Raw genomic sequence first — 12600 nt, 5'->3', positions numbered from 1 at the left:
CCTCAATATTTCAAGGAAAAATGAAAAATACTTAAGATATATATACAGGGTGGAAAAAAAGTATGGAAACGCTTTCACTAATTTTGTATGGCTTCACTTATACAAATTAAATTTGTGTACATCACCACTTGTATTAAGAACCTAGTTTTTTGACACCAGTGGGGACATTTTATCTTTTCAGGGGGGGACGGCCCGTGAGGAGTCGACGAAAATCTTAAATGTAAGCATAGGCCGAGTTTTGGTATCAAATTAAAGGTCTAGTAAAGAGAAACTCATTACCGCAAAACCGCACTTAAAAAGGTTGACCCTATCCAGAGTACGGGCCGTATGAATTTTATGACAAAGAAATTTAGTAATTTAGTCTTGTGAAGTAACTAATTTACTTTTAGTCGGTTATGTAAATCTGAAAAACAATTTCCAACAAAAAAATTATTCTGTTTACCTCTACATTTGTTGGATAACAGTAAATAGGGGTTTTCCTGTCTTGTCTTCCAGTAAATAGGGGTTTTCCTGTCTTGTCTTCAAGAAACTGAGAGTATTCAATATTACCACCTAACTCCTTATCAACATGAGGTCAAGGTCCAGTCCCTCCAGCCCTTTTATCTCAGGCAAACATAAACTGGTTTAGGCAATACAAACAGTACTGTCACAGTAAAACTCCACAGTTTTGTATTTTTAAATATCAGCTTGGTTTTTAGTCTACGTTATAATTTCGTCCACGTAAGATAAAGTTGAAAGTCTTCACTAGAAGGTACTGCGATAGTTATAATTTTTTTTTACTTAAGTGTTTACATTTTATTCTACTAGTTTTAAAAGCAATGTCACTTAGTGAGTTTGAGAGAATCACGCTACTTATGATGCGTGGGTATGGATATCTAGTTCGTCCCTATGAAGAAACAGCGCATTTGTTTAATGACACTTTTCTTAATAGACCCCCAATTATAAGTCAAAAGTGTTAAAGATTTGAAGAAACTAGAACAGTCAAAGATCGCGAAAGAAGTGGCAGGCCTAAATCGGCAACAAATGAACAAAAATCTTTGGATGTACTCCAAACATTTTGTTGAAAATCCCAGCACCACCGGCCAGAGTGGCTGCAGAAGATCTTGATATGAGCCATACCTCAGTGTTGAATGTTTTACACAAAAACAAGTATCACCCTTTTAAAGTAACCCTAACCCAAGAACTTGCAGAGGATGATTTTGATCGAAGGACTGAATTTTTGCGAAATAATGATGAGAAAGTGTGACGAAATTCAAAATTTTTTTAAGTTTGATTATTTTTTTCAGATGAAGTTACATTCTTTGTTAATTGACAAGTTAATAGGCATAATTGCCATTACTGGGTCGACCATAATCCACACTGGATGATAGAAGGCCACACACAAAGGCCTCAGAAAGTGAATATGTGGGCTGGAATAATAAACAATGACATTGTAGGACCGTTTGTGATAGATGGAAATCTAACAGGCGAAATTTATTTCAATATGTTGACAAATAACATTTTGCAGCAGTGCGTGCTCTTCTTGGGGCAAATTTTAATGCAGTATGGTTTCAGCAAGATGGAGCACCGCCCCATTACTATTTGCGGGTGCGCAATCTGTTAGATGAAGTGTTTCCCTAACCGTTGGATTGGTCGCAGGGGTACCGTTTGAGTGGCCGGCTAGGTCACCGGATCTTAATCCACTAGATTTCTTTTTGTGGGGCTTCTTAAAAGATAATGTGTATAAAACTAAACCAGCCAACATTGAGGAGCTGACAAATCGTTTATTAGAAGAAGCAAGAAGAATTACACCCGAGATGCTTCAAAATGTGACTGCAGTAGGTTTTTTTGTAATAGACTAGCTCATTGCCAACAAGTGTTCGGAGAGCAGTTTGAGCACCTCATTTAAAAGGTATGGTTATTTTTTGTAATACATAGATAATTTTTAATTTAATTCTTTTGGATAATTGTGTTCCATAAAGTGTAATTTTCAGTCAGAACAGTTTACTTGAGACTGTGAAATTGCGGAGAAGTAATAATTAATCAAACGTTTACTTATGAAATTCAAACGGCCCGTTCTCTGGATAGGGTCAACCTTTTTAAGTGCGGTTTGCGGTAATGAGTTTTTCTCTTTACTAGACCTTTAATTTGATACCAAACTCGGCCTATGCTTACATTTAAGATTTTCGTCCGACTCCTCACGGGCCGTTCCCCTGAAAAGATAAAATGGTCCCCACTGGTGTCAAAAACTAGGTTCTTAATACAAGTGGTGATGTACAAAATTTAATTTGTATAAGTGAAGCCATACAAAATTAGTGAAAGCGTTTTCCATACTTTTTTTCCACCCTGTATAAAAGATTTCTTTATATTTTTCCCTGCGATATCAGCAATACAACGTGGTATATCAGCTTTGATACAAAGTGCGCTTTTCCGGAACATTTGTATTCATAATTCAATTTTCCATGAATCCTAATAAATATGTATTCAATGCAGGTCCAGTACGATATAGCTCTGGGAAACAAAAACGATACCGCGAGTAACAAGGTACTTGACGGGATGTAAAAGGATGTTTCTTTTCTATCTTTATACACGTGTCGAGGTGTGTTTTATGTGAAGATATATTCTTGATATATCAAATCAAACATAATATATCAATACTGATGGCAAATTTGTTGCTACGATAAATCATTCAATGTTAAATATTTTGGTCTTTTTGATTTAATAAGATCATTCTAGTATTACAAAAATGCAATATATTGTACAACTGGTCTATTGGGATTCATAGTCTAGAACTATTTAGGCTATAAATGTAAAATCTAACTGCATTATATATTTTAAATTAATTATCTTTACTGCAAAATATCCAAAAACTATATAAATCTATATAAATTTTCATGTTTTGAATATTTAAATAAATGAATTTGCATTAAAGCTCGTTTTATAAAATATTAAATGAACTCGTATCAGCTTTTATAAGACTCACTTATAAAATATCGAAGCCACCAGTTTTACAGCAAAATTAACGATTTCCGAAATATTTACAGCTCCCGTTTTGAAACTTTAAGAGATATTTAAATGTGTACCAGAATAGAGTAAGTTTAGTTTAAATTACTAAAGAATCCTACGACTTCAATGTTAACTGTGCGATGGTAGCAGTATTGTGTTATAAAACAGTTCCTATGAATGGCCGATATTTCAAACTATAATATTCCAGGAGCCGATTCAATCTGTATTGTATAAGCACACAACCTCATGTCTCTTAAGGTTAATTTTCCATAAGAATTATTCGTCAAATACGCTAATTTTGGTGAAAGACGAAATAAATAGCATACTATTATAAGGTGTTAAAATAAGAAACTGCAATTCCATCTCAAATAATATTTTACATAGCTCTATACACTTAAACCAACGGATGGATATGTGTAAATGTGCTATGTAAGTGTCAACCATACCGAAACAGACTCTTACGTTTGAAACTTTCAGCCTCTTTACCTAATTCTATGGCGATGTAGCAAATAATATTTGTGTGTCTTACGGACGATTTACAGCATATATAAGCTATGAAAAATATAAAATATTCTCATAATTAATCTTTTTAAATATTTTTAACTCTTTTAATAACATTTGATTTCGAGCATCAATAAACTAGTGTAGCTGACAATCTAACTTTATCATGATAACATCCTGTATCCTGTATTTAAAGAACACCTTAAGCATCTAGACTATAAGATATGTTACTCAACGTACAGTAACAATCCTTTTTTTTAATAAACTGAGAGATAATGAAGGCTTGCTCTACAATGCTTAGGATGCGGTATATAATAATAAATTTCGTCAACCGTCAGGGTCACCTTCTTGAAATCTTAGAAGGCACGATAAAACAGTATGGAAAGTAAATTGAATTCTTTGCAATTTATAAAAAAAAGTTGTATTTATGACGCGAATTGTTTAACAGGTGATTCTATATTTTTATTGCAGCTTTTGTTCTTGTAACTATCTTTTTCTGCAGTTAAAGTCCTCCTATTATATAAAAAATGTATATGCAGTTTGAGAATTCATACATGAGAAAAGTATGTAAAGAAATGTGAAACGTTTGCAAGAGGAAAATCAAACTATTAAACTGTTATAAGTATAAAACCGAGGATGGGAATAAAACTACATACAAAAAGGAATTCAAAATAATTTATTTATTAATACAATATTTACACATAGTTCACATAAAAAACTTACACCTAGGATTTGGTCTACATCTGGTTGTCTCGGTAGTGGACAGCGCTCTTGCTCTTGTACAGGGTGTTCCGCTCGCTCAGGGAGACGGACTTGAGCGACTGGTTGGGCTCGCGGCGGGAGCTCAAGTAGGTCGTGGAGGTGTTGAAGCGGTGAAGTACGGAGTGCTCGTGCTGTGAGTGGGCTCCTTGGTACTTGTTCGGGAAAATGTGCAGGACTGTACTGAAACCGGCGCGGAACCTGCATCAGTCAAGCCCAAGTGATTAGCCTATGGTCCGTCACAATCTTGGGCTGCGAGAGTCGCAGAGCCGCACGGAAAACCATCACGAAACCTGCAAAAGTCAAGCTCAAGATATACATTATTTTGTGGTCAAATACAACAGGACTATGAGACACAGGGTTTACTCGAAAACCTGAAAATCCTTTTCTAACTGTGGTCCATAACATTTCGTTTTTAATAAGGAAATTACTAACCAACGCTAATCTTGGTTCTATTTAAGTCACCCCTGTTTAGATGGCCAACAATTATTAACAATAGAAACCTCATATAAACATGTTCCATTGAGATTTCCGTATGACAAAAAGCAGGATGGCATCTGCGTGGTTCTAGTCTGATTTGTCATCTACTTTCTTAAGTTATCATACTACCCCCAGAAGTGTTCACATAGATGTCCTGAATTGGCACATCACTACGACGAATAATGAGATATTAGGGTAATAGGGTTTATAAACATTCCTTTTTTACTGCGGAGGATACCTGTTGGAATGGGTGGGGTTCCCTTAGTGTTAAAGGCTGTTGATAGCCGCTTTGAATGGTAAAGGCTAGAAAAGAATTAAGCTCCTCTTATTCCATAATGACATTACAGAGCTACATAGACCGCTATTCCTCCTCAAGGAGTCTCAACAAAAGCACCCCTACCAAAAACCTTACCGATCGTGAATATCCTGTCACTCCGGAACCAAACACATAGTTCCTTTAGGAATTAAATGCAGTGAAGTGTTTTCTAAACCACTTGTCTTAAGTGAAAAGTGTTTTATTTAAAAAAAATTTCACTAATATAGTTTCACACTTTTAAATGCTATGTATGACAACGTGAATATCAGGTAAATAGTAATACATAAAAATGAATGAAATACGTAAATGTAATTTATAATTTTATAACATATATCTTACTTTAAGAGATATGATGTATTTTGATAAAAAGTTGTTATGACAAGACATACTAACGAATTGATAGATTTTTAAAAACTAATGTGATACATAAATGAGCAAGTTGTTATACTTTTAATATTATTGTACATCGATATTTTTATAAGCCACATAATCACGTTTCATATTGTAATATTTATTAGTTTGCGGAAGGATTAGAATAAAATCATTCGGAAGTGTCGTATAAAACTTTGAATCTACGTATTAAAGAGAAACGTCTTGTGTACATCTGGTGACAGGATTTACGGCTCTTGGGCTCCGAAAAGGCGTTGACAAATAGGGCGAGGGAGACTAAGAATAAGTTCTCTGGCTCCTTGTCAAGTAGTCTTCACTTTGATTTGTTGATCAGAAAACACGAAAAAGATCTCAAGGGACACGAATTTAGTGTGTTAAAAGCATTTTAGCGTTTCACTAAGGCATTAACCCTTGTGGCGTCCAAAATACTAATGTAATATCACATATATTTATTTACTAGTAAAATAAGTATATATCCTTCTAATGAAAATTGAACTAAATAAGCTATCTTAACGAAAAACGAGTAACATTATTAAAAACTAAATAACTCTAGAACAGTTTGCTACGGGATTTTCGTTAAAAGAATGTAACTATCGTTATTTATATAATTTTATTACTTAAATTCAATTAAAGAATTACAATTTTTATTTTGTATAAACTTGTCAATAGTTTTACCATTATGTTTATTAAGATTATATTCATTGTATGCGGAAAATGATGAGAAATAAAACTGAACACAGTACTAAAGTAATGACTTTATGTGAGATATATATGATTATGTCAATATACATTTAATTCTGAGCATTGGAATCAATGCTAATTTTTACTCTGAGGTAAGCGAGAAGATACGAAAAAAAGCTTTAACAAATTTTATTATCATACAGAATTTTTTAACAACTAAAAACTAAACATTTCGATAACACTGAAATAGTATAAAAATATATTTTTTATATTATATTTCATAAAATCTGTTTATGTCTTATACGAAATAAAATATGAAAAGTTTTGCTATATGGTATATGATAAATATTCATACCATCCCTGTATAAAATGACTTACGCACCAAATTGTTTAATTACATTGAATCAATCCATTAATTGCCGTCGCAATGGTATTTTCAGATTATTATGGGAAACCTTTATTATATATTATAATAAAATAGTAATTAATATTAATTATTATTTATGAACTTTTACCCATTTTACTTTTTCCTAACCTTTTATTTCAATTCCACTGGAATCATAGTCTATGAAACACTGGTACAAACTACAGCTAAAATATAAAACTGTTATGTTCATTATTTCATTTTTCCATTATAATTCTTAAACTAAAAATAGAGCATTATTGCTAAATTATAAAGCTTTTTGTAGGAATTTAACACATATAAACCCATAAAATAAAGGATTTTACAAAGTACTAGTAAACTTTTTATTTAAACCCTGTTTGTTTGTAAAATCGTCACTTCAATACTAATCTAGGAGCTTAGATATTACTAAGGCTTTAGTTACCGGGAGTTCATCCAACAGTATATGACAGGGTTGTAGCATGTGTGGGACATGGCGAGCCAATGGAAGGCAAACCACAAAAAACGGCAGTCCACTCCAAGAGCTGATACTAGGGTTGCTCTCCCACACTAGCTGTAACATCCAACAGTATATGACAGGGTTGTAGCATGTGTGGGACATGGCGTGCCAATGGAAGGCAAACCACAAAAACGGCAGTCCACTCCAAGAGCTGATACTAGGGTTGCTCTCCCACACTAGCTGTAACATCCAACAGTATATGACAGGGTTGTATGGCGAGCCAGTGGAAGGCAAACCATAAAAACGGCAGTCCACTCCAAGAGCTGATACTAGGCTCTCCCACACTAGCTGGTAACATCCAACAGTATATGACAGGTTGTAGGATGTGTGGGACATGGCGAGCCAAAGGAAGGCAAACCATGAAAACGGCAGTCCACTCCAAGAGCTGATACTAGGGTTGCTCTCCCACACTAGCTGTAACATCCAACAGTATATGACAGGGTTGTAGGATGTGTGGGACATGGCGAGCCAGTGGAAGGCAAACCATAAAAACGGCAGTCCACTCCAAGAGCTGATACTAGGGTTGCTCTCCCACACTAGCTGTAACATCCAACAGTATATGACAGGGTTGTAGGATGTGTGGGACATGGCGAGCCAGTGGAAGGCAAACCATAAAAACGGCAGTCCACTCCAAGAGCTGATACTAGGGTTGCTCTCCCACACTAGCTGTAACATCCAACAGTATATGACAGGGTTGTAGGATGTGTGGGACATGGCGAGCCAAAGGAAGGCAAACCATGAAAACGGCAGTCCACTCCAAGAGCTGATACTAGGGTTGCTCTCCCACACTAGCTGTAACATCCAACAGTATATGACAGGGTTGTAGGATGTGTGGGACATGGCGAGCCAGTGGAAGGCAAACCATAAAAACGGCAGTCCACTCCAAGAGCTGATACTAGGGTTGCTCTCCCTCACTAGCTGTAACATCCAACAGTATATGACAGTGTTGTAGCATCTGTAGGACATGGCGAGCCAAAGGAAGGCAAACCATGAAAACGGCAGTCCAGTCCAAGACCTGATAATAGGGTTGCTCTCCCTCACTAGCTGTAACATCCAAGAGAAAAAGAGCGATATGTTGCTTTTTTAGAATACGGTGGGACAGTAATAGGAAAATAATAAAACTGGCAGTCCAATTCAAAATCCGATACAGAGCTGATGTACCGTACTATCTGCACAAGCCATAAGTTTAAGGACGAGACAATGGAATGCAAGCTATAAAAACAGCAATTAACTCCAGGGACCGATACCCCGCTCTCTTGCTCTCCCCCGCTAGCAGAAATATCCAATACACATGTAAAGGTATAGAAAGGTGGCTTTCACGGAACCTCAATATGTGTTCCTAGCTAAATAAAACTTTGCATACTGTATTTACTTCTCACATAAAAAGACAAATTTCTAATGTGTATAAACTACTAGAATGTGTAAAACAGAAATTAATTTATGTCCTATACCAAAGTTTCACCCTATTTTCCATATCCTTGCAACAACCATAAGCAAAACTATGAAACAACAATGAAAATAAATAAATTATTAGTAAAAATCACAAAATTAGACAATCCATTTCAATAAAAAGCGTATAGTTAATTTATTATTTTATACGACAAATTACATATTGAATAGCGAATAATAAAACCTGCACTATTCAAATTCCAAAATATCATGTGTTCAAATGCCATCTTTAATGTTTATAATTTGTAATTTTACTAAATAGTTCCATCGATAAGATATTTGTTTACATGTGGCTGTCATAATTTTAGATAAAAAAACATATGTATATACGTTGTTAAAATTGATATTTTATAGAAAAAGTACAGTAAAACTTATTTATATTCAATAAATAATGATTATACTCACATTTAGTACGTTTAGTGGTAACCAACAAACCGTAAAGACTACAACTACGACCACCATCATCTTGATCATCTGGAACACACATGTCACAAGTGTTACACTTTCCTAATGATTTGCTGAAACATAGATGAAGAAGTAGTAAATGTAGAAATTTAGTTTAATGACGCTAATATTGTAGGTGCTGGAAGAAATTTGTGTCGGTCTGTCTGTCAACAAGATTATTCACAGTTTGAGTTTAAATTGGAAGCTTTCACTTCACACTTTGAATGTTTTCCTGTCATGAACCTACGATAACAATATTAGATAGTTTCAGTTACAATGGAATACTTTCAAGGCTGTGCAGGAAAAATAGTTTAGATAAAAATAATTATTTAATGCATGTTATTATGCCATACTACTTTATTCCTCCTACAAATATATGTCCATATTTTGGAAACAGTTATCGGTTGATTGAGTATTACTATAAAACCAATAACAGTAATGTATCTGTACTAAATAAAATGTTACCACATCAGCACTATATAGATTGGTATATAATATTTTCTGAGCAACGAATATTTGAAATTTCTCTCAGCACATATGGGTTGTAACCGATTTAATCATTTTGAAAGAGATATGGACGCTTGAACGGGGCCTTTAAGTTATTGCACAATTTAAACTGTATTTGTAATCATAAAAAAACAACGGTGCCAGAAAATATTAATTTAATACCGTATAACATGATCAATTAGATCAGCGTCTGGAATCTGGCACTGTCACAGACTTAAATACTCGATTTTAAATGCCTCTGAAGAAATCCAAGGAAATTGGGTGATAAAGAACATAAAAATAAACTCTTTCCATCGTTTTAACATCATTGACACCTAGCCTAGAACATATAGTTTAATGCACGCGAATAGGTATTCCCATTGTCTCACGAGGTGCACAGTTGAGTGCCTTAGGATGTTTAGGCAGGTTTCTAAATCGTGGTAGAGCATTATAATGTAATTTTTTTTCTTTATAAGCGAAATTAAATAAACAACAAATTTACTCTAAGATTCAAAGTTATTATATTATTCAAGCGCAATCAAATCATTTCACATGAGCCACTAGAGTGAGTCAGTTTTCCATCTGTTTTTGACACGACTGAATATAGATTACAGTTTAAAATATTTACATGAAAGACGTTTAATACATTCCATAGCAAAGGAGTTTAAAACTGCGTTTATTATCAAGGGAATTCGTTGTAAGTAAACCTTAAGATAAATTTGTTGGTGTATTTATGTCAAATATACATGCTCCTACGAGAAGGATTCTTTAATGTAATCATTTGAAAATATTGCCATGTTATAACATTTTAGCCGTTTAAGGATTAAATCCTTAAATGGCACTGTTTATTGCGCTAGCATCTCTTCTTACCACCTTGACTTTATTATCCTGTCGACTCCGGAAAAACCAGTCTCGGGAATATAGAGGATAGCCGTGCTAACAAAAAGTAAATTAACGTTCCTTTGGCTTCATACCAAACCTCGTTTAATGTTTAGTTTATCTTTCCGCGTGTAGTTTCCATAAAAACAGCCTTATCATATAACTTTATTGCTTAGCTCCTTATTACTTACTGGAGGCAATAAAATATATTATAGCAGTGAAGAACAGTACGTAAAAATAAGTTTCAAGAGTCCATAGTTTTAGGTAACGAGATTGGAAACGATAAGTAAAATACAAACCATGCAGTTTTACCTATCCGAGAAATGTTGAAATACATTTTTATTTCTGAACAATTGCTGCAACACGTTATATTCAGAGTAAGCAAACATTATTTGGTATAACAAGTTAAAACATTAAACAATTTATTATTTTACCAGTTGACATTAGGGTTAAAAAGCTCTGTGTACCACTTAACCTGGAGACCACCTGCTTAAAGGTGACTTCTAAACCTTGGCCAGTTCAGGCGGACTGCTTTGCTTTGGACAGGATCGCTCAGCGGTCACCCATCCAAGCAGCAGCCACGCTGTCGTTGCTTGATTCGATTATCTCGCTATAACCGCCGTACCTGCTATACTACGCCATTGGCAAGTTTAAGTCTATATTTTATACCGTATTAAATAGCTCAATAATCGTTGCAGTGGCGGACAGATAGAAAACTTTCACAATAACCAAAAGCCAGTAACGCTCCAGATGCTCTTTTTGTCTTAGTAACACAGTTTTCTAGTATGTCACATGCGCTGATGGACAAGAGAAATACTAAAATCCACAATAAAATTTCTCAACAATATATCTTTACTGTCATCCAAGGTTTTTTTTTCATTCTGTTAAAGAAAAAATTATCCTAAACTGAAAACTTTCTCTTGTTAAAGTTTTTTTGTTGGCTATTAGCCTAATTTCAAACCAAACAGATTGAAAATGTTGTGATAAATAAAAATATTTTTGAAAAGACCTTCTGTTATTGTTATCGTATGATAGGTATGTTGGCTCGTTAATTTTTATATATCCGTGCACAGTTGTTCGGGTTTCTATCTGTAGGTTGAGAAACACGTAGTAAATAATCCAAATTTTATTTGAACCTCAAGCTGTGAAATGAATTGTAAATTTGTTCTCGGTGCGTAAATGTGTACACATTTATTAATTAATTTATTTATTAAATTATTGAAAGTTTGGAAAATATTTAATTGTATAGGTGCAATTTTAAATAAGTAACTCTATTTGCTGGTATTCCGACAAAGAGGAAACAATACATACAGAAATATGTTCGCATACACGTTGGAGTAGGACCTTCTATTAAGTGCCAACTAACATAAATATCTCTACTGATATCCAATGTACTGTGTAATTGGTTAACACTGGTAATTATTCATTGTACTTTGTACTGGTAAATACAAAGCAGGATGCAATTATATTTAATATAAATGGTTTCAAACGTTGACAGGACATTACATATAGATTTAACACTATATTGCTTTCAACAATCACGTTCTTTGTTTATTTACAACAGCAATTGGCGTTTGTGTTGTGTTGTTTGTGTTTGTGATTTACCTTTAAATGTATGATCATGATTTTTAATTATATTTATAATTTATTCGCCAGTCGTATAGGGGTATTTTTCCTTTCAATTCGAATTATAAAATAATTAGAGCAAGCAGTGTACATCAAAGATAAAAAGGATATATTAGATAGAAACCAATTTTGGGGTTATTGTAATACAGCTTCATCTCACTTATCCGATCGTTCGAGTCGTTTTTGTTATAACTAAGATACTAGAAAACGACAGAAACACATACAATAATTTTAATCACATTACCGTTAACAGTTATAATGGTTAAATCTTATTTGTATATAGTTCTGTGTTTTGATAAAGTTTTATTATATTCAATTATTTATTTATTTTATTTCCAACGGTAACCCATTTTTACAATTGATTATATTATGGTAGAGATAGCATGCTTGAACAAAATATAATAATACAAAAGTAATTAACAATGTTTTCATAAATAACAAAGATACTAATAATAACATGAGTAGGGTAACAATATAAACTATAGACAGTAACAAGTAACAGATAATAAAGTATGAAGTAAGATAACAATAGATCAACAGTGCAATTACGATATGAGAACTGAACATATTAAAGAAAAATCAAACAGTCGAGCTTAACAACAGTAGTAATAAATAACAAATGGCAATAAACAAAAATATTAGTACAACAACAGAGAACAACGCAGGAAAACAAGAACTATTAAATAAGCTATAGGAGTATTC

At 33.8% G+C, this 12600-nt stretch overlaps 1 protein-coding gene across 1 annotated transcript in view; it reads right to left on the bottom strand.

The window, feature by feature from the left end:
- Positions 1-4143: 4143 nt before the first annotated feature.
- Positions 4144-12600, bottom strand: part of LOC124360795 (RYamide receptor-like) — a 176380-nt gene continuing 167923 nt past the window's right edge. The window contains 4 exon segments of the mRNA XM_046814692.1: positions 4144-4446; positions 6940-7013; positions 7015-7194; positions 8869-8937. Of these exon segments, the coding sequence (XP_046670648.1) occupies positions 4224-4446; positions 6940-7013; positions 7015-7194; positions 8869-8937 (546 nt within the window). The 3' untranslated portion in view covers positions 4144-4223.

This window comes from Homalodisca vitripennis, chromosome 4 (assembly GCF_021130785.1).
Source record: "Homalodisca vitripennis isolate AUS2020 chromosome 4, UT_GWSS_2.1, whole genome shotgun sequence".
NCBI classification, from domain to species: Eukaryota; Metazoa; Arthropoda; class Insecta; order Hemiptera; family Cicadellidae; genus Homalodisca; species Homalodisca vitripennis.
The sequence above is the reverse complement of the archived record's forward strand: the minus strand, read 5'-3'. Positions and strand labels throughout refer to the sequence as shown.